A 24,363-nucleotide genomic window follows, 5' to 3' on the forward strand; every position below is an offset into this window, starting at 1 on the left:
TTGTATGAGACCACTATTTTTAAAAAAGTAAAAATAAAAATACATTTACACACAGAAAGTAACATTCTTTGATGACTGCCAGGGATGGTAGGGGAAGGGAGGGAAAACCACCAATTAGATAGTAGACATGGAAACCCTGGTGGCATAGTGGTTAAGTGCTACGGCTGCTAACCAAAGGGTTGGCAGTTCGAATCCACTAGGAGCTCCTTGGAAACTCTATGGGGCAGTTCGACCCTGTCCTATAGGGTCACTATGAGTCAGAATCAACTCGGCGGCACTGGGTGGGTAGATAGTGGACATGTTAACTTTGGGGCGGTAAAGACAATACACAATATGGGTAAGTCAGCACAACATGACCAAGGCAAAGAAAGACACTGAGAGGCATGCAGGAATAAAAGGCAACAAAGGTAAATACTACAACATATATAATCAGGCAACAACAGTATTAACAAAAATTTACAAGTAGATACACAGGCAGGTATGTATGCTGGATAGGTATGGGAGGGCATATGGGAGTACACACATGTGCATATAAAGAGTAAGTTGTAGATATTTCTACATACATATTTGTATGTGCTGCATGTATAGTCATATATACAAAGGAGAACACAGGCAGCCCAGTCAGGGAAATTGCTTGGACATATAAACACTTCACAGGACTGAGTTACTGGGCTTGAGAGCTGGGGACCATAGTCTTGGGGGGCCTCTAGGTCAACTGGCATAACATAGCACATAAAATCAATGTTCCACATTCTACTTTGGTGAGTATCACCTAGGGTCTTAAGCACTTGCAAGTGGCCATCTGAGATACAGCTACTGGTCTTTTCCCATCTCAAACAAAGGAAAGAGAAGAAAACCAAAGCCTGAAGGGAGCAATTAGTCCAAAGGATCAATGGCCCACATGAACCATAGCCTCCATTAGCCTGAGACCAGAAGAACTAGATGGCGCCCAGCTACCACTACCAACTGCTCTGACTGGGATCACAACAGAGGGTCCCGAACACAATGCAAACTCATAAAAAAAACCAGATTTATTAGTCTGATAGAAACTGGAGAAACTCCAAGACTATGGCCCTTAGTCATCCTTCTAACTTGCATCTGAAGCCACTCCCAGAGATCACCTGTCAGCTACACAACGGACAGCCCTATAAAATAAACAATAACACCTGTGAGAAAAGTGCTCCTTACACCAATCAACCACATGAGACCAAAAGGGCAACATTTACCCAAAAGCAAAGATGAGAAAGCACGATGGGGCAGTAAAACTGGATGAATGGAAACAGGGAACTCCAGGTGGAAATGGGAGAGTGCTGACACATTGCAGGGATTGCAAACAATGTCACAGAACAAACTGTGTATAAATTATTGAATAGGAAACTAATTTGCTCTGTAAACGTTCACCTAAAGCACAAAAATAATAATAAGGAAAATTTCCAGATATGAAAGACATGATTCCAAAATAAAAAGGCGGGGCGGGACCAAGATGGCTGACTAGGTAGAAGCCACCTTGGATCCCTCTTGCAACAAAGACTCGGAAAAACAAGTGAATTGATCACATACATGACAATCTACGAACCCTGACCATCAAACACAGATCTAAAGAGTTGACCTGAGTGACAGAGACTGAGAACGAACAACTACGGGGAAGCAACGACTGCTTTTGGAGCCTGGAGCCAGCGTCCCAGTCAGGAAACCTTGGTGCCGGGCTTTGGACTGGGCGCAGGGGAGCTGAGCACGGCATCCTGAGACGGCGCAAACATGGGACGCAGCCCTAGCCCCCAGAAGTGACCTCGGAAGAAGTCCAGCCAGTGCACGCAGGCAGCGACGCGGCTGACAGGAGAAGAAGTCACCGGGAGGCAGCGACTGGTTTTGGAGCCTGGAGTGCGGCATCCCAGCCGGGGAACCTTGGTGCTGGGCTTTGGACTGAGAGCGGAGGAACTGACTACAGCTTCTGAGACTGCACAAGCACTGGACGCAGGCCTGACCCTCGGGGGCAATCTCGACCCAGCCAACGCACACAGGTTACACACCCCTCGGGAATCTCAGATAAAACAGTCATCACCAAACAAGATAAGTAACTTTGTCTATATTCCAGGATGCTACTCTCTCCTATTTATTTGATCCCTCCCCTCCCCTTCCCAGGTGGCTTCATTAACATCGGAATTTCCTGAGCCAGAGAGTGAACTGCCTCGCAGTTTTTCTTTTTTTTTTTTTGGTCTTTTCCTAACCCATTCTCCTGGCCTGAGAGAAGCAGCTACAAAAAACCCAGGGACCAAAAATCCTTCCCTAATTGGACTAAAAATACAGAACCAGCTCCAGCCAAGCATATGTGATCCACAGTCTTGGGCTTTCATCCCTACAGGGAACAAGGTGGCTATTATAATGCAAAGGCAATTCTGATAGGGATCTGACTGTAATTGTTTTAGTGGATTACTGGAAAGACAAGTTTCCCAGGTCTGATATCTCCGGCGTATTCAACAGAGCCCTCACTGACACACAACAGGGAACTGAGGGCTGAAGCTCCCCCCAGACCACCTAGCCTCTTGCCTTAGGGGTCTAAGGAGGGTGACACCTACCAATCTGTAGAGGTACTGGCATTGGGGGCCTAAGGTACAGCTGCAGAGCCCACCCACCAAAGTACTTTAGGAATAGAGACACACCTACCTCACTAACACTTGGGGGATGCCTGTCAGCATCCTGCCCCCCCTTGGAGTGTGAACCCCTGCTGCTACTAGAATCCGGTGCACACAACTATCACCACTAGTTCTCTAGGTGGATAGGTGACAGTCTGCACCACACACTTGATGACCCAAAATCAGATTCTACTCAAGAATAGTGAATGGACTCTTAGGCTTATATATCTGGTAACAGCCCAAACCAGCTGGTAACAGCACGTAAGTGATTCAAGGGCTACAACAATCAAGACAGTGCACTCTAGTAGCCCATCTACGTATACTGAAAGAAAACAAAACAAGATAAGACTCAGTGAGCAAATATAAAATAAATCACTACAATATCTTAGAGATGGCTCAGAGACAGCAGTCAATATCAAACCACATAAAGAAGCAGACCATGATTGCTTGTACAGCTCCCCAAACTAAAGAATCAAAATCTTTCCAAAATGAAGACACAATCCTGGAATTGCCAGATGCAGAATATAAAAAACAAATTTACAGAATGCTTCAAGACATCAGGGATGACCTCAGAAATGAAATAAGGCAATCTACAGAAAAAGCCAAGGAACACACTGATAAAGCAGTTGAAGAAATCAAAAAGATTATTCAAGAACATAGTGGAAAAATTAATAAGCTGCAAGAATCCATACAGAGACAGCATTCAGAAATCCAAAAGATTAACAGTAAAATTACAGAATTAGACAAAATAAAAAGGCTAAAACATTAAAGGATAAAAACAGATCAGGGCACATCACCGTGCAAGTTCAGAATACTGGCAAAAAAAAAAAAAAGAGATCCTCAGGCTGAGAGAAAAAATACAGCTCACATGTAAGATCAGAAATCTGAATGGTTTAGGTCTTCTCAACAGCAATTTTGGGTATTAGAAGACAATGGACTATTCCAAAGAAAAATGATTCCCAACCTGTAATTCAATTCCCATTCAAAATTTAAGTGTGAGGTTAAAAAAAAAAAAAAATCAGACATAAAGGTAAAAGACTTATTTCTCACACCCTTTATCTAAAAGCCACTAAAGCCTGTGCTTCACCAGAGAGTAAACACAGAAATGGGGTACAGAAAATAAAGAAGTCCAACAGAGAAGCAACGTGAACGGACTCCTCAGGATGATGGGCTTTAAGTGAAGAGGGCGACTTGTCCAGGCTGGAGCACCTCAGAAGGAACTGATAGAAATGTCTCCCAGAAGATGAAATGATGTCCTGAGAGATGAGCTGAGAGATTTACACAATTAGAGAGTAGCATGAGGAAAAAGTTATAAGAACAAAAGCAAATTTTAATTCTGTCAAGGGGACTGACTGGGAAAGAACATGAGTGAATTTTGGGGGATTTTTTTAAGGAAAGGTTCTACATATTGATAGAGGTGCAGATTATGTTAGTACATGCATCTGTCAAAAAGTGATCCATGTTATCTCACTGTGTGTAAATTACATCTCAAATTTTTAAAAAGGACAATAATGAACCCCAAGGAAAACAAAAAATTGTGTAGGAAAACACAATCTAAACTCCACAGCTCCAATATGAACACCATTTACATAATAACATGCACAGCTAATTCTAATCTAAACAAAATTACAATATAATCATATTAAGAAGCTAAGGAAGAGTGCAAAGGTGTGTGCAGGTATCAAAAGATAACTCCTAAAACACCCAGAAATAACAACAGAGGTATGTTATTGGAAGATGTGGAGGTAAATAAGAATAAAAATCAGCTAAAAATAGTTGCCTGTGAAGATGGGGAAAATGGGCTTGGAGAGATAGGGGATGTTGTTTTTCATGAACAAGCATCGTAGAACTACTTTTCCAAAAAAAAAAAAAAAATTTTTTTTTATGACACTGTCTAAAAATAATTAAAAGAAGAAAAATATAAGTATAATAAAATATAAATCTGCTTGATTCACTATAAAGGAAATCTGACTCAAACTTATTTTGCACACAAGAAACACTTGCTACTTTAATATCTAAAACGAATTATTTGTGACATAGCTGACAACCAATTAAGGAATCACTGTGCTGTGGTGCTGCAACTAATCTCTAATAAAGCTAGAAGGCCACGTGAGCCCATAAGAAACAAGACATCTATACCTTACAATTACAGATCTGATCTTCAAACTGTCTAGCAAATTTAAAAACAAACATACAAATGTGTGGCAACAAAAGTTCTTCTAACAGTGACGGTGCTTCAAATGCCACTGTAACTATACTCTCCCGGCCAGCATTAAACATCAATGGCAAAGTCAATGCACAAATAAACTAGAACCAAAGTGGTCCATTTAAAATATGGCTTGTGTGAACAGTAAAATTACAACATAATCTGTGAAGATTTGCAAAATGTATGGTTTCTAACTGATCTACATTTTAAATTGTGAAATAGTTAACTTTCATAGGGAGAAGAAAAGTTTAAAGTTTTGAAAAGAGAGAAAAGTCTGCATAAAATTTACTGAATTATATTTAAATGACACTATAAAATATTTACATGAGAAAAATTCACAAAAAGACACCGACCACTTAAAACCCTTGCATATTAAAAAGTGTAAGTTTGGCCAATCACAAAATTAAAAGGTATACTGTTAAATCAGAAAATGTTAATGTATTTTAGAAATGCACACTGAAGAACGAGGTCTGGTATGTGCTTTAAAAGCACCTGACAAAAACAAGAAAAAAGGAATATATGAAGCACGTGACAAAATCTTCATATAATGTGGCAAAATGTTAATAAATGTTGAAGTATACGGCTCATTATATTTTCTCTATTTTGGTGTATACTTCAAAATAATTTTTTAAATGCTCACATCCACATCTGGTCTCTTTAGCAAATCTTCCACTTTAGCAACGTCTCCATTGGCAGCAGCCTTAACTAATTCTTCATTGAGGTCACCAGATTCCTGGGTTTCAAATAATTTCTTCAGGAGTTGGGAGAGTCTTTCTGTAAAGCAACAAAAAAAGCTACTATAAAGGAGAATGTCAAGCCTTAACTACTAACAGATAAGCATTATATATACTCCTAGAATATCTACTTTTCCTATTTTATTATTTCTAGTTAAATTTTTTTTGTACTGTGCTATATAGATAACATACCCACACAAGTTGTAATTATTAGTATATGAAACTGCATTAAATTCAAGCCAATAAGTATTCCAAGTTTTTTTCAAATCACATATTTCAAATTATAATTTTATAAACAGTATAGGTTACTTACTAAAAAGAGTTCAAGATTTAAAAGTCATACCAAAGATATTATGAATGAACACACGACAATGGAAGTGTCACAATGATGCAAACTTCCTTTCAGGTTTCAACCATACCACGGTGACTCTCCGAACACTAAATATTACAGACCTTGGAGTAATTCAAGTTAATGATAATACTTCAAAAGCAACGTAAGGTTTATGACAACATTACAGGCTCTGAGGAAATACTTTAGAGAAAATTAATTTTTAGTTGAAATGGTCATGTTAAGTGCTAACGACAATACTTCAACAGGTGCCAACTGACTGGTTTTGACTAAAACAAAAAGAACCAAGGCTGAATTTTCATAGTCCCTTTCATTAAATATTTTTTCAATGGCATTGATCAATAGAAATGCCGCCATGTTCTATTCCTTAATTCTTAGGTCTACTTATTGGAAAAGAAAAGAAATCACAAAGTGAGACAGAGGACAAACACCAAGTCCATGTTATTTTAGAGCAGGATATTAATCATCCCTCCTTTAATCTTTACATAGTCAGCCTGTTGTGATGACGTCTGACCCCATGGTAAAAATGCACACTACCTGATTTCAGCTTTAAGCAGACTAGCAAATGACAGCAGAAGAGCAGAGACAGAGCATAGTAGTAAAAAGGAGATACAAATAGGAGGTCGTCCAACCATTTACACAGTTACGGTTCTGTCTTCTGGAAGACAACAGTACACAGACAGTAATTTGTAATTTGTCACAGAATAAACTGAGTGCGTGTATATGAAGCTGGAGCACAGGAATGAAAGACTCAGGGCATGAGTCCATCCAACCATTCAGCATAATCATGTCAACATGGTTCTCTACTCATTGTGGCATATGTAGTAACTTAAGAGAAAGAAACGTGGCAGACTTATAAAGCTATCCAGGAAGAAAGCCATCTGCTAGCAATAATGCTGGAAATAAATAAAGCAGTGTAAGACAGTGATGGCTCTTTGGCAAAAAACGAAAAGTTCTGACTGAAGAATCAAATGTTGAATTTTAGGTATCTCAGATCTGATGTGGAGAAGCCCTTGATATGCTCAAGAAAAAAGTACGTATTTACGAAACTTTTCCAGGGAGTGTCTCGACCAGAATAAGTGATGTTCATGATATGGAAAAGAAAAAAAAAACATCCTTCAGTGAAAGTTTAAAAGGTCAGTAACATTCAAATGAGGCTATGTGATCAGGAGAAAGCCAAGAACACATAAAGCATTACCTGTGTGAAAATTTGAGAATATGCAAAGGTTCTAATGTAAACCATATTATTTTTAAAGAAACAAAACAGAAAACATACCACCAGATGCATTGCTAATGGCTGATCCTGCAGATGCCACCTTGGAAACGGCTGCTGGGTTATATGTCCAAGATGTTCCACAAACTTCCACCTTTAAATCACTGTCTGAATAAATCTGTTGTACTCGGCCAACTTTACCTAAAGTCTTTAAAAAAGAAGTCAGATTAATGCTTCCAAGTCTAAAGTACATACTATAAAACTAATCACCAGTTTTTATCTTTTAATAATCTTAATTTTTCTTTGATCCTAATGAAAAAACTTTTAAAGGATAATCAAATTCAAACAGTTTATTAGGGGCAAACTTTAAGGAATATCTCTAAAAATATATTTTGATCAATAAAACTACTATACATCTACAAGAATAAAAAAGCAAAAATAAATTATGCAGAATCTTATTCATAAAACTTAGTTTTTTAAGCTATCTTATACTACTTGAGAACTAGTAGCTCAAGCAGTATAAAATCCATCATCAATCTTGCTTAAAATAATAAAATCTAATTTCTAAAAAAACTATTTAATCTGAAAAGGGTTCTAGCTACATCTATGTTTAAATCCTTTTTCGCAATCGCTCCTGATTCCAAAACAGAAACCAGTGTAGAAACAGCATGCTTATTAAATATATGGAATAAAAGAGCAATTAGGTACGTATCACAAGCTGCAGCAGCAGCTCTTACCCTATGTCAGGCACTACTGTTCTAAGGAGGCCTGGTGGCGCAGTGGTTAAAAGTGTCTCTGCTAACCAAAAGGTCGGCTGTCTGAATCCACCAGCCAATCCTTGGAAACCCTATAGACCAGTCCTACTCTGTCCTATAGGGTTGCTATGAGTCAGAATTGACTCGATGGCAATGTATTTGGTCTCACTGTTCTAAGAACTTTACAGGTATTGACTCATCTAATATTTGCAACCCTGAAGGATAAGTGCTACTATTAGCCCCATTTCAAACTCAGGTTCAAAATCTATTTAGCACAATACCAAATAACAATTACTGGAACATTAGTGAAGGGCAGTAATAATATTTAACTACTTCCTAACACAGAGGAGTGCTTGCCCTTGACTTTTTTTTCCCCCTTTGACCTCTCCACAGCATATGACCCTATCTTTTTGAAACCATTTCCTTGATTTCCAGATGCTACTCTAATCTTTCTGCCTGTTCCTTCCCTTTCTCCACTGGCAGGCTCCTTTTCCTCCTTCTGATCCCTAAATTTGTTTATTCTCTCAAGTTTTTATTCCTTAGTTTTTCGCTCTGCTTTCTTAGAAATTTAATCCACTTTGAGAACTATAACCTTTATTCCAAAGGCTCTGAAATACGAATCTCTAGCCCTATTCATCCCTGACCCAGATCCTCCCAACAATAATTCTAGTTTTTAACTTCTCGTTAGCCATTTTCTCTTGGATTTTCCCATCATCTCAAACTCACCTTCTTTGTTTTTTCCCCACTAGCGCCCCCACCTATTCTCCCCTCCTGTATTATTTCAGTATCTATGGTACTTCTAAAAGATAAAAACTTTTTTTTTAACATAACTGTAATACAATTATCAACCTGCCCAAAATTATGAACAATTCTATATTATAAAATACCACTCAGTGTTCAATTTCCAATTATCTCATAAATGACACAACTGTTTTCAGTTTGTTTAAATCGAGATCTATACATACATATTGTTTCTTTGCAAATTATTTGAAGAAACAGGGTTCACTTGTACCATAGTTTCTTACTATCTGAATTTTGTTGATTGGTATAGTTTAATTCATACAGTTTTATAGTTTGTCTGTCCTCAGTATTTGCTCAGGGAAAACCCTTCAATTGCTTTGTTTTGTGGCATTTTGTTTTGTTTTGAAAGATAAAATACATCATGAGTTCAAATACTCTTCCAATTCAAATTTAAGACTTCTAGTTTTTACTTTTTCTATATTACATCTGTATCTGTTTTTCCCACCTCCAATAATTCTAGCTGTTAAGGTCACTGGGGTAAGAGAATTGGATTTATCACACAAGTACTCATCTGGTTTTATTGCCCACATAACATTCTCCGAATAACACCATCAAGACTACCACAAACAATAAGATTCTGAAAACTGTTAAAGATTACTTTGCCCATCCAGTTGTTTGGAGTATACTCCTACTATAAAGATAAAAACACCCCAAAACCCACTTAGAAATCACTTAAAATTTTCTGTATAGTTATGCCAACTAGAAAATTTTAGGCTCATTTGTTCTGTATTATTTATCATTTTTAGGACTTCCTTTTTTTAAACTTAATTTTGTTTTATAATTGCATAAAATACATATGTAGTTTAAAATCAAATTTACAAAACAAGTTCTATTTAAAGAAGTCTCCTTTCTACTTTTGTCCCCTTTATTCTATTCCCCTTTGTACAGATAACACTTTTTTGTAATTTTATGGTTAATCCTTCCATGTTTTTTAAATATAAAGTTTATATTGTCCTAACAGCTATGTTTACCCTAATACTTTTATATAACTCTTGTTACCTTTTTTCTTTTCCCTAAATTTTGTTGTTGTTGAAAATATACACAGCAAAACATATACCAATTCAACAGGTTCTACATGTTCAATTCAATGACACTGATAACATTCCTTGAGTTGTGCAACCATTCTTCACCCTCCTTTTCTGAGTTGTTCCTCTCTCATTAACATAAACTCACTGCCCTCTACGGTTCCTATCTTTCAAGTTGCTGTTGTCAATTTGATTCCATATAAATAGTTCTTAAAATAGCATAATGCTCAATACAGACCTTTTTTTATTAGTTAACCTAAACTATTATTTGATCTCAAGAAGACTTCAAGGGATATTTTTGGTTTAAGGGTTAAAGACTGTCTTAGGACAATAGTTTCAGGGGTTCATGCAGCCCCTATCTCCAGAAAGTCTTTCTGTTCTGCATTTTTCCCCTTTTTATCAGGATGGTTCTATGGAATCTTTGGTTAAAACATTCAGTAATGGTAGTTGGGCATCACCCAGTTCTTCTGGTCTCATGGCAAAGGAGGAAGCTGTTCATGGAGGCAGTTAGCCACACATTCCATATCCTCCTCCTATTCCTGACTCTCCTTCCTCTGTTGCTCCAGGTGAACAGAGACCAACTGTTGTGCCTTGGATGGCCCCTTACAAGCCTGTAAGACCCCAGTCACTATGCATCAAACTAGGAAGTAGAACAGAAACACTAAAAAGGCCAATTAACAGGGAGGTTCAATGAAACCATGACCCTAAACCTCCAAATGAAGCAACCCGATCCCGTGAGGAGTTTGGTTGTACATAAAAGCAGCCTCAGCAGCTACTCTTTTTCTGGTTGTTGTTGTAAAAGTATCACACAATTTTTTCCATTTCAACTTTTTACAGGTGTACAACTTACTGACAGCAATTACAGTAATCAGTTGTAGAACCCTACCCCTTGTTTCCTCTTTTTAAAAAAAATATACATTGGCTACTGGTTTCCTACTACAAACAATGCTGAAATTGGTCACTGGTATCCTCTTCCCCTTACTCTCCTTCTCCAATATTTTGATTTGAAATAAAAAGTATTTATACCAATCAATAACTAAAAGGCAATCAAAAAGCTTATTAAACTATTCAGACACTTCCTCCATCCCTGCCCCATTTTTAATAGCTGTACTTCATATTGCTACAGCATATAAAACCAGCTGTCATCGAGTCAATTCTGACTCACAGCAACTCCATATATAACAGAGTGTAACTATACTCCCAGGGTTTTCAATGGCTGATTTTTCAGAAGTAAACTTCCAGGCTTTTCTTCCGAAGCACCCCGGGTGGACTCAAACTGTCAACCTTTCGGTTAGTGGCAGAGCACATTAACCAGCCAAGGGCACTGTTATAGCACACAGTGCTTACATACTCTTATCCTTTTCTTTTTAACCATCACATAATCTGTGTTCTACAAGTAAATATATATTTAAGGCTCGTCATCAGTTCTAAAGTTGATATCTCTCCTGTCATTTTGGTTGTCTGAAACTCATTCTCTAGTAGACTGCCCAGAAAACGTTCATGGGAAGAAGATTCATTGAATTTTTACACGTTCATAGTAGTGTATAGCCTTTATACTTCAAAGTCAATCCTTAATTTACATTTTCTTTCTGTGAGTGCTTTAAATAAATGTTATTTCATTATTTTCTGACATCAAACACTGGTATCACACTAGTCAATCACATAAGCCCATGAATACCGGTTAGGTATTTTGGAGTTCTCCTGTTCTCAGGCCCATGAGATGCCCCATGAGTTCTCTCTGCTTCCATACAAACAGATGCAGATTAAATAGGTGTTAATAGTTTATATTCACCCATTCACATTTTTACTCTTTCAGGATTCAACGGGCCACTTTGCCATCTTGCTTTGTTACAGACACTGTGGCTTTTTTTGGTTATGCTAATCTAGTTGGCTGCTTTTATCAAGAGGATTTGGGAAGATTCAAAACCTACACTACCACTAATGAAATCCCCAAATTCCTCTCTAGAAATTATTTAGAAATTTTACTTAAATGGCAATTTAAATGGCAGAAAGAGTATTCAGACTTCAAAATAAGCCAGATCTGGGTTAAAATTCCAGTTAAGAATCTTAGCTCTGGATTTCCTTATCTTTAAAGTAAGGATAGCACCACATCACCTACTTGAAATGTTGCTAAGACAAATAAAGTTTCTATGCGTATGTAGGTATTTATGTGTATGTATATGGATGTTTGTATGTGTCTATGTATACATATGTCATTTAGCGTAGTACCTAAAACAACTAGGCACCCACCAGACATTAGCTACTCTAAAGTGTCATTGCTAATGGGAGAAACAAAAACACCTTGACTAAAAAAAATCTTAAAATAGTATATATAGGTCCCATCCAAAAATCAAACCAACTGCCACTGAGTCAGTTCTGACTGACGGTGACCCCATGTGTGTCAGAGTAGAACTGTGTTCCACAGGGTTTTTGATGGCTGATTTTTCAGAAGTAGATCGCCAGACCTTTCTTCCAAGGTAACTCTGGGTGGACTACGTGAAAAAATAACATCTTAAGCAACATCATACTATAGTGAGGCTTGAAGTACATCAATAATGTTTTTTTTCCAAACCAACTTTAAAATCAAAAGCAAACAAAATACAGAGAACTCTTATTTATAATTAAATTTTAATTTAATTTTTTGGACAAAAACAAAGATAAAATGTAGCTCCTGAAAAACATATGCTAACTATCACTCATTAACTTTATTCAGTATCTAACTAGAGCAATAAAAACTAAATTGTCAGCAGCATCTATGAAGCATAAAATGCCTTTGAATGAAAGGATCCATAACAATAGAGATTTTTTTTTCTCCCATTTTGTTCACTGTTGTTATCCCTGAGCCCTTAATAGGCACACCATATGTGCTCCAACCTCCTCTGAGAGAACAAGGCAAGAAGGATGGATGGACTGATGGAGGGACAGGACAATAGGAAGGACAGGGAGGGGGACTGACAGAATGGATGATGGCCTAGATGGGTCAGCAGCTGGACTGGATAGGAAGAAAAGGAGGTACTGGACAGGATGGGGGACTAAACAACATAGCAAGGTGAGCAAGATGGGATACCAAGTGGGTTGGCAATAGAGCTACATAGCACAGGGGGCGAAGTAAACAATGGGAATGGGGGCTGGACAGGATAGGAGTTGGGGCTAGATGAAACAGGAGGGGATGGCAGGTAAAATGGGGTAGGACAGTAGACAAAATGGTAAGGTGGAGGGGAGTGGGATACAGGATAGAACAGAATGGGAGGTATTAGGACAGAATGCGAGAGTACAGGAGAGAGGGTCAGAAAAACCAGAGAAGGGACAGATGGAGAGATGGATGAAGAGAGGGCAGAACAAACAAATATGTTTGTCGTTGCTGAATATTTGATGAAAAATATACTGAATATATAAATAAATAAATAAACTGTAGCTCTTTGGGGGCAAAGCTACACATTCTTAGCTGCTCTTCCACACTATAAGTTTTAGGGAGGTATATCCACAAACGAGGAATTCTGAGAAGGTCCAGTGCTGCTAGTGACTGGATGAGCACTTATGTACTTAATTCTGGGGCTAAGTATCAGGGAAGCCTCTGTTGCCTTACACATACATTGCATTCTTCAATAGCACCTTTATCACTAATCATGTATTCTCAAAAATATTAGCTACAGTCCTTTCTAGACCTTCTGAGGCTAATTTAATTAGAATAAATTAAAAAACAAAAGGCACAGGTATGCTGGTTGTTGTTGTTAGGAACCGTCGAGTCGGTTCCGACTCACAGCGACCCTATGCACAACAGAACAAAACACTGCCCAATCCTGTGCCATCCTTACAATCGTTGTTATGGTTGACCTCACTGTTGTAGCCACTGTGTCAATCCACCTCCTTGAGGGTTTTCTTCTTTTCCACTGACCCTGTACTTTGCCAAGCATGATGTCCTTCACCAGGGACTGATCCCTCCTGACAACATGTCCAAAGTATGGAAGACCCAGTCTTGCCATCCTTACTTCTAAGGAGCATTCTGGTTGCACTTCTTTCAAGACAGATTTGTTCATCCTTTTGGCTGTCCATGGTATATTCAATATTTCTTGCCAACACCACAATTCAAAGGTGTCAACTCTTCTTCGGTCTTCCTTATTCATTGTCCAGCTTTCACATGCATATAATGCGATTGACAATACCATGGCTTGGGTCATGCGGACTTTGGTCTTCAAGGTGACATCTTTGCTCCTCAACACTTTAAAGAGGTCCTTTGCAGCAGATTTGCCCAATACAATGCATCTTTTGATTTCTTGACTGCTGCTTCCATGACTGTTGATTGTGGGTCCAAGTAAAATGAAATCCTTGACAACTTCAATCTTTTCTCCATTTATCATGATGTTGTTCGTTGGTCCAGTTGTGAGGATCTTTGTTTTCTTTATGTTGAGATGCAAACCACACTGAAGGCTGTGGTCTCTGATCTTCATTACTGTTTCAAGTCCTCTTCACTTCCAGCAAGCAACGTTGTGTCATCTGCATAACACAGGTTTTTAATGAGTCTTCCTTCAATCCTGATGCCCATTCTTCTTCATATAGTCCAGGCTCTCGGATTATCTGCTCAGCATACAGATTGAATAGGTATGGTGAAAGGATACAACTCTGACGCACACCTTTCCTGACTTTAAACCAATCAGTATCCCCTTGTTCAGTCTGAACAACTGCCTCTTGATCTATGTAAAGGTTCCTCATGAGCACAATTAAGTGTTCTGCAATTCCCATTCTTTGCAATAATATCCATATATTTGTTATGATCTACACAGTCGAATGCCTTTGCGCAGTCAATAAAACACAGGTAAACATCCTTCTGATATTCTCTGCTTTCATCCAGGATCCATCTGACAACAGCAATGACATCCCCAGTTCCACGTCCTCTTCTGAAACCAACCTGAATTTCTGGCAGTTCCCTGTCAATATACTGCTGCAGCCATTCTTGAATGATCTTCAGCAAAATTTTGCTTGCATGTGATATTAATGATATTGTTCTATAATTTCTGCTTTTGGCTGGATCACCTTTCTTGGGAATAGGCATAGATATGGATCTGTTCCAGTCAGTTGGCCAGGAAGCTGTCTTCCATATTTCTTGGCATAGACGAGTGAGCACCTTCAGCACTACATCCGTTTGTTGAAACATCTCAATTAATAGTCCATCAATTCCTGGAGCCTTGTTTTTCACCAATGACTTCAGAACAGCTTGGACTTCTTCCTTTAGTACCAACAGCTCCTGATCATATGCTACCTCTTGAAATGGTTAAACATCGACTAGCCTAGCTTCTCACAAAAAGAGTACAATTCAACGAAGGTTTATACTAACTTAGTTTTTCAAAATTTAATTTACTTTTTAAAAACTACATAAATATCGTGTAATTCCTAGTCAAAAACTATTTATATATACTTACTGGAAGCATAGCTTCAGCCCATTCTCCATGTCCTCTCTGTAGAAGTTTAATTCTTTCCAGATCATAACAAACTTGTACAAGATCACCAACTTGGAACTGGGAGGTGCCTCCTTCTGCACCTTGAGCAGCATCCCCGCTTCGGACAACATTTGCTTTAGTGAGAACAGCGGGATTGAAGGTCCACCTACAAGATCAAAACTAAATTCAAAATGGGTAAGCTTACCTAGTTTTAATAAAACATTCTAAGCGAAATATCTGCCAAATCCAGGGAGAAAAACTTTGTAACAAATCAAGAGTAAAGCAACCCTTTGCAATTACATCTTGAATGATTTGAATGTCTTTTTTTGTAATTTTAATATACAAATTTGGACAAAGAGTCACCCCAACACAAGTATTAACATCTTAGTAAATCTCTACCTAGATTTAGTCTCCCATGCTGGCACATTTTTAAAAACTGTTACAAGAGTTAAGAGTAATACATGCTTATTGTTAAAAATTCAAACATTTCAGAGACATGTAAAGCAAAAATTTATTTCACACAAACACACCTGGATCACCAAGTACCTGCCTCAAGGGAAACCACTCTTAATAATTTATTATATACCCTTTCAAATCTTCTATTCATATGCTAAATGGTATTCATAACATACAAAGAGAATTACTTTCCATAAATGGGATCATACTATATATATTATTCTGTGACTTCTTTTTTTGTCAGAGAATTCATCTTGGAAGATTTATTTTTCAAAGTCACACATTTTAACGGCCACAAAGAATGCACAGCATGAATGTACACTAATTTCTTTAACCATTCTTCTATTGACTACCACACAAAGTGCTTCCAAGTTTTCACTACTACATACAACACTAAACAGAAAATCCCTGCATTACATCTTTGTGCACATGGGGTCAGTATTACATTAGATTCTTGGGATGGAACTATCAGATCAAAGTACATATTTGCTTACAATTCTGACAACTAGAGCCAAACTGCTCTAAAAGGAGTACATGATTTCCCTGTATCACTGCCAATCTGATGGATAAAAACAGTATCTAGTTTTATTTTGCCATGCATGGGTATTTTATATAGTTGTATTAAAACAAATTTTGGATTCTCATTTCTTCAGCTAAAACGGAAGAAAATTAGAACAAGTCCATGAGAGCCAAAGTGTGACCTTCAGTATATCACCCCTGAATTTAGAAATCAACTCAAGAACAGATTTGACACACTAAACAATAATGATCGAAGACCACAGGGGTTGTGTGATAATATCAAGGACATCAATACATGAAGAAAGCAAAAGGTCATTATAAGGACAGAAATGGAAAAAAAAAAAAAAAAAGGACATCAGAAGAGACTCTGAAACTTGCTCTTAAATGTAGATTAGTAGAAGTAAATGAAAGGAATAATGACGTAAAAGAGCTGAGCAGATTTCAAAGGGCAGCTCAAGAAGAAAAAGTACAGTGTTATAGTGAAACGTACAAAGACCTGGTATTAGAAAACCAAAAAGCAAAGAGCACGCTTCGGATTTTTCAAGCTGAAATAACTGAAGAAACAAGTGAAGCCCTGAGCTGCAATACTGAAAGATTCTATGGGCAAAATAAGTGAGCTCTGGTTGGCACAGTGACTAAAGCGCTCAGCCATTAACCTTAAGGTCAGCGATCAAATCCACAAGCTATTCAGTGGGACAAAGATGCAGCAGTCTGCTTCCATAATGATTTACAGCCTTGGAAACCCTATGGGACAGTTCTACTCTGTCCTATAGGGTCGCTCTGCATTGGAATCAACTCAACGGAAATGGGTTTGCTTTGGTTTGCTTTCTGGGCAAAACAGAGTATGACCACAAAGCATCAAAATAAGATGGAAGGAAAACACAAAGTCACTGTACCAAAAGAACTGTTCGACAGTCAACCATTTCAGAAGGTAGCATATGATCAAGAACAATGGTACTGTAGGAAAAAGTCCAAGCTGCACTGAAGGCATTGGTGAAAAACAAGGCTCCAGGAATTGACAAAATACCAATTGAGATGTTTCAACAAATGGTTGTAGCACTGAAGGTGCTCACTCATCTATGCCAAGAAATCTGGAAGACCTGGCCAACTGACTGTAAGAGATCCATATTTCTATCCATTCCAAAGAAAGGTGATCCAACTGAATACAGAAATTACTGAATATCACTAATAACACACAAAAGTAAAATTCTAATGAAGATAATTCAAAAACAGTTGCAGCAATACATCAACACGGATACTGCCAGAAATTTAAGCTGAATTCAGAACAGCACATGGAACCAAGGATATCAATGCTGATGTCAGAAGAATTTTGACTGAAAGCAGAGAATACCAGAAAGATGTTAACCTGTGTTTTCCTGACTATGCAAAGGCATTCAACTGTGTGGGTCACAACAAATTATGAATAAAACTGCAAAGAATGGGAATTCTGGAACACTTAATTATGCTGATGCAGAACCTGTACATAGGCCAAGAGGCAGCAGTTTGAACAGAACAAGAGGATACTGTGTGCTTCAGAGTTAGGAAAGCTGCAAGTCAGGGCTGTATCCTTTTACCATACTTTTTCAATCTCTTTGCTGAGCATGTAATCTGAGAAGCTGGACTCTATAAAGAATGCAGCATCAGGACTGGAGAAAGACTCATTAATGACCTATGCAGAAAACATAACCTTGCTTGCTGAAAGTGAAGAAGACTTGAAATAATCAGTAGGTGAAGATGAATTACACCTCAACATGAAGAAAATAGAAATCTTCACAACTGGACTGATAAGCAACATCGTGATAAAGTGAAAAAAGATTTAAGTTGTGAAGGATTTCATCTTACTTGGATCCACAAATCAGTGTCCACGGAAGCAGAAGTCAAGAAATTAAACGATGTATTACATTGGACAAATCTGCTGTGTGTTAAAAAGTAAAGACGTCACTTTGAGGACTAAGGTGTGCCCGCCCCAAGCCATGATACTTTCAATCCCTCATACGCATGCAAAAGCTGGCCAATGACTAAATAAGGTGGTAGAATTGATGCCTTTGAATTATAGTGCAAGCAAAGAATACTGAATATACCATGGACAAACACATCTGTCTTGAAAAAGAACAGCCAGAATGCTCCTTAGAACAGAGGATGGCAAGACTTTGTCTCATGTACTTTGGACAGGTGGGATCAGTCCCTGGATAAAGGCATCATGTTTGGTAAAGTAGAGGGTCAGCAAATAAAGAGGAAGACCCTTGTTATGGATTGGATTGTGTCCTCCAAAAACATAGGATTAGGTTGTATCTTGAGTCAATCACTTTTGGGATATAAAAGAGAGAAGTGAAAAGACAGAAGAGGGACCTCTTACCATCAAGAAAGAAGAGCCAGGAGCAGAGCGCGTCCCTTGGACTCAGGGTCCCTGCACTGACAAACTCCTAGATTCAGGGGAACATTGATGACAAGACCCTTCCCACCAAGCCGACAGAGACAGAAACCCTTCCACTGGAATTGCCACACTGAATTTGGACTTCTAGACTCCTAAACTGTGACAGAATAAATTTGTTTGTTAAAGCCACCCGCTTGTGGTTATTTCTGTTATAGCAGCACTAGATGACTAAGACAACCTTCAACAAGATGGACTGACACTGTGGCTGCAACCATGGGTTCAAACATAGCAATGATTAGGAGGATGGTACAGGACCAGGCAGTATTTCATTCTCTTGGAATCAACTCAACAGCACCTAACAAAAACAATCACCATTTTCGTAACTGTCATCTAAATTACTATTTAACATTCCATCAACAGATGTATCAAAATGTATAACACAACATTTCCCCTTAGTCTCACATTGCACTCCACGGACAAAAGGTGCCCTAGTCAAGTAAGTTTTTTGAACATAACATATTATACCCTCCTCTCCTTAATTCAAGTGGTCATTAGCATATAAAAGACTCTGAGATGTCACACCATCAAAACACATTTACTAAGTACCTGCAGGAGTCCCTGGGTAGTCAAATGGTTAAGTTCTCAGCTGCTAACCAAAATGTTCACATCCACCCAGAAGCACCTCAAAAGAAAGGCCTGGCAATCTACTTCCGAAAATGAGCCACCGAAAGCCCCACGGAGCATGATTCTACTCTTGCACACAGTGATCACCGTGAGCTGAAATCAGCTGAACAGTAATTGGTTTGGTTTGGAATCACGTAACTGAACTTTTCTTTCTAAAAGAACCACAAAGAAGAAGCGCCTCTGACTAATAATAAAAATCAAAGACACAAAGTTTTCTGTTCAGAGTTATTGAAAACAATACCCTTTCTTCATTCCCCAAATTTTCTAGACCTAATTGCAGTGCCTGAACATGGAATATTTACTCAAATTGTTCCCTCTGCCTAGGATGTTAACAATTGCCAAACAAAAACAAGAGAATATTTAACATACAATATTTATGATACATTAGTGCATGCTAATCTCACCCATAACTGTGTCCTTAAAATTCTTCCTTCTTTTTTTAATAATGGCTTTACTGATACATAACTCACATCATAAACCTCACCTAATTAAAGTGTACAATTCAGTGGTTTTTTAGTATAATCAAATAATTGTTCAACCATCATTACTATTTTTATTTTAATCATCTCAAAAAAAAAACCATAACTACTAGCACTCACTTCCTATTCATCCCTCTCCACAGGCCCTGTCAACCACTAATAAACTTTCTGTCTCTATGGATTTGTTTATTCTGGACTATTTTTATAAAAGAAATAACATAAGTGGCCCTTGCGACTGGTTTCTTTCACTTAGTGTAATTTTTTCAAGGTTCACCCATGTTACAGCATGTATTAATACTTCATTTTTTTTTCATGGCTAAATAATATTCCGTTCATAGATATACCACATTTACCTATTCATCAGTTCATGGACATTTCAGTTGTTTCCACCTTGTGGTTATTATAATGCTGATGCTGCTATGAACATTCATGTATAGGTTTTTCTGTGAATATACATTTTCAATTATCTTAAATATATATCTAGAAATGCTGGGTTATATGGTGTCTTAGTTATCTAATACTGCTATAACAAAAATACCACAACGGATGGCTTTAACAAAGACAAATTTATTCTCTCACAGTCTAGGAGGCTAGAAGTCTAAATTCAGGGTGCCAGCTCCAGGGGAAGGCTTTCTCTCTCTGTCAGCTCTGGGGGAAGGTCCTTGTCATCAGTCTTTTCCTGATCTAGGAGCTTCTCAGTACAGGTACCCTGGATCCAAAGAATGCGCTCCCACCTCTTCTTCTTGGTGGTAGGAGGTCCCACTGTCTCTCTGCTCAATTCTCTCTTTTATATCTCAAAAGAGACTGACTCAAGATACAATCTTACCTTGTACCTTGAGTCCGATCTATTAAAACAACTGCCTCTAATCCTGCCTCATTAACATCACAGAGGTAGGATTTACAATGCATAGGAAAATCACGCCAAATGACAATCACACAATATTGGGAATCGTGACCTAGCCAAGTTGACACACATTTTTGGGGGACACAATTCAATCTCTAACATTTGGTAACTTATGTTTAACATTTGAGAAAGTGCCAGAGTCTTTTCCAAAACAGCTGCACCATTTTACATTCCCCCAGCAAATATATGAGGGTTGAAATTTCTCCACATCTTTTACCAACAATCGTTCTCTATTGTTTTGATGCCAGCCAATGTAGTGGCACCTCATTCTGACTTGCATTTGCCTGATGACTTGAGTATCTTTTCATCTACTTATTGCTCATTTGTGTATCTTCTCTGAAGAAACTTCTATTCAAATCTTTTGCCCAACTCTCAAGCAGGTTGTCTTTTTCTTGTTGAATTGCAGGACCTCTTCATATATTTGAAATACAAATCCCTTATTAGACATAAAAAAAATGATTTACAAATAATCTCTTCTATTCCATGGATTACTTTTTCAGTTTTCTGATAGTGTCCTTTAAAAAACAAAAGTTTTTAATTTTGATTAAGTTCAATATACCTGTTTTTTCTTTGGCTGTTTGTGCTTTTGATACCGTAACTGAGAAACCACCGTCTAAACCAAGGTCACAAAGATTTGCACCTACGATTCCTTCTAAGATTCTACAGTTTTAGCTCTTACATTTAGGTCTACAATCTATTTTGCATTAATTTTTATATATGGTGTGAGGCAGGGGAACTAACTTCATCCTTTTATATACAGATATCCAGCCATCCCAGGACCATTTGTTGAAAAGCTATTCTTTTCCCCACTGAATTATCTTGGGTCCCTGTTAAAAATCAACTGAATGTAAATGTGAGGTTTTAGATGCAATCCAAGACAGAGGCATAGTAAGAAGCCTAATAACATCCTTCTTCCAACAAAAACCCTGTCTTAGGCTGGGTTATCTAGAGAAGCAAAACCAGTAAAGCATATAAATATAGAAAGAGAGAGATTTATATCAAGGAAATGGCTCATGTGGTTGTAAAGACTGGAACATTCCAAGTCCATGGGACAGTATAGGGGCTTCTCCTGATTCACATAGGCAAGCCCAAGATCAGCAGGTCAGATAGCAGGGCTCTTGCTCAGAAGCTGTGAAGATCAACAAATCTCAAGATCATCAGGCAAGACTGCAGGTAAGCTGCTAGCTCAAGTTCCAAGAACTAGAGGTCAGATGAACAGGAGCCAGCTGCAGGATCCAGAGTGACCAAAATTACCAAACCACTGAGAATCATGGCCCAGAACTTTAACCATCACAAACGCAAAAAAACAAGTGAATTAGATATAGATGACAACTATGGAACCATGAGCATCAAAAGCAAGGCTGAAGAATCTCACCAAGTGCCAAGTGGAAGGAGAAACTATACAAGAACAGCGGACACAGGGCATTATGGATCACCAGCGCCCTGCCAACAGAACCTGCACAGTGCAGCCATACTGAGACAAAGCAAGCAGTTTTTGTAGCAGAAGCCCCCATCACCTGGTATAGCCAAGCAAAAGCAACTCTGCACCTACATCCAGAGCCAGGCAGGAGCACCCCACACTCTGCAAAAGTTAAGTGTACTTGTCTCACCTGCTGTGCCCCCCCAATCTCCTGTGAAAGAGGCCCGTGGACCTGGGCTGCCCCCATAGCCACTCATCCATCCCTCCCACATGTGATCTCAGTTCAGCGACACCCACCACCACCCCACCCTGTAAGACCAGCAGCGCCCACCTCTCTGCCTGACCACTGGTGCCAGAGGCCCACGGTCTGGCAGAGCCCTCTCTTCCACCCACCCACGCCAGGGACCCATGGACTGGCAATGCCCCGTCCTAGGCCTAGCCATCCAAGCCAGGGCCCACGGACCAGTGGGATCTGCTTCTCCACCTGGCTACTGGAGCCTGGGGACCAGGGACTGGCAGCACCCCCTTTTCTGCCCAGCCAACTAAGCCATGGGCCTGAGGACCAGCAGCATCTGCTTTTACACCCAGCTGCCTACACTGGGGGCCCACAGACCAGCAATACCTGCTGCTCTGCCCGTCACCGGCACCAGGAGCCTGTGAATCAGAGGCATCCGCACCTATACCCAGCCACACACACCAGGGACCACATACTAGTGGCACCTCCCATCCCTATAGCCACCTGCGCCAGAGGCCTGAGGTTTGGCAGCACACCCTCCCCCATGACGTGTTCTAGCAAACAGAAGCACGTACTCCTAGCAGGGACCCGTGGACTAGTGGTATTCACCTTGCCTCGTACCTGCACTGCTCCCCTGCAACCAGAGGCTTGTGTGTGCTCTGACTACCCCCATGCAGTTCTACCTGCCCGGGATCATCAATGAGAGTTTCTGTACTACCCAACGGCCCAGGCTCCCTTGCCTCAACCATCCAGCAACTGGCAGTGCATACACACAACACACAACACACAATCCAGCAACCACTGAGAACACTCTGCACCCACACCCAGCTGACCAGCCAAACAGGCACATCACCTCATCAGCAACGCCAGCTGTGTCCTCAGCCACCCTGAAAGACCAGCAAACAGAGGCTCCCACTCACATACTCAGCCAGTGCCCCACCCACCTGGAGACAGATGGTGACAGCTCCAGTGCCAACAGACTTGCAACCAGAGTGGAGACACCTGCCCCACCAGCTCGGACATATCAAAACAAAACAAAAACATTCAGGATGCAGAAAACAAATATACAATAAATAAATATAATTAACATGTTAATGCCTCTGAGAAAACAGACTATCAAATCATGTAAAGAAGCAAGACAAGATGGCTCCAGAAAGTGACTAAAATAAAGAACAAGAAAACCTTCCAGACTAATACATAGGGTTCTCCAGCAGATCAAGAAAGAGATCAAAGAAAAGAGACAAAACCAAGGAAAAGAAACGAAGCAGTAGAAAAATTCATGAAAACAATACAAGGACAAAAAAAAATTATAAACAAACAATTAGAAACCATACAAAGCAACTAGCAATCTCAAAAACAGCAACCAGAAATCCAAAAGATTAAAATTTCAGAAATGGACATCTCAATAGGAGGGACTAAGGAGCAGAACTGAATCCACGGAACACAGAATCAGTAAAATAGAGGACAAATCCCATGATATCAATTTGTTTGAGGAAAAAAATCAGCAAAAAGAATTAAGACAAATGAAGAAAGCCTAAGAATTATGTGAGATAGTATCCAAAAGAAAAATTTACACGTGATCAGAATTCCAGAACAAGAGGAAGCCAAAAAAAAACCCCAAAGAGAATTGTCTAAGATTTGCTGTCAGAAAAACTTCCCTGATAGCATGAAAGAAGAGAATATACTTATTCCAGAAGCTCAACGAACTCCACACAGGATAGACCCCAAAAGAAAGTCACCAAGACATATGGTTAAACTTGCCAAAATCAAAAACAAAGAAAGAATCCAGAGAGCAGCTTGGGAAAAACCAAAAGGCACCTAACAAAGAAGATTTAACAAGTCTAAGCCTTGGTTACTCAGCAGAAACCAAGCAGGCAAGAAGGCAATGGGATAACATGTACAAAGTCTTGGGGGAAAAAAAATTGCCAATCAAGAATTACATATCAATTAAAACTGTCTCTCAAATATGATGGCAAAATTGGGATATTTCTTGATAGAAATTAAGGGAATTTGAAAAAAACAGACCAACTTTACAAGAAATATTAAAAGGGAGTCCTTTGGACAGATAAATAACAAGATCAGACAATAACCTGAGATTAGGACACAGGACAACATCAGCCAGACAACAACCCAGACAAAGA

General features: G+C 38.9%; 1 protein-coding gene across 5 annotated transcripts in view; it reads right to left on the bottom strand.

Annotated features, from left to right (window-relative positions):
• Positions 1-24,363, bottom strand: part of MIB1 (MIB E3 ubiquitin protein ligase 1) — a 155,739-nt gene that overhangs the window by 77,685 nt on the left and 53,691 nt on the right. For all 5 annotated transcript variants that reach the window (XM_064294654.1, XM_064294650.1, XM_064294652.1 and 2 more), the window contains exons 7-9: positions 15,134-15,317; positions 7,199-7,343; positions 5,480-5,613 (exon numbers count right to left, since the gene is read on the bottom strand). In XM_064294654.1, the coding sequence (XP_064150724.1) occupies positions 5,480-5,613; positions 7,199-7,343; positions 15,134-15,317 (463 nt within the window). The remainder of the gene's footprint in view (positions 1-5,479; positions 5,614-7,198; positions 7,344-15,133; positions 15,318-24,363) is intronic.

Source organism: Loxodonta africana, chromosome 11 (genome assembly GCF_030014295.1).
Source record: "Loxodonta africana isolate mLoxAfr1 chromosome 11, mLoxAfr1.hap2, whole genome shotgun sequence".
Taxonomy (NCBI): domain Eukaryota; kingdom Metazoa; phylum Chordata; class Mammalia; order Proboscidea; family Elephantidae; genus Loxodonta; species Loxodonta africana.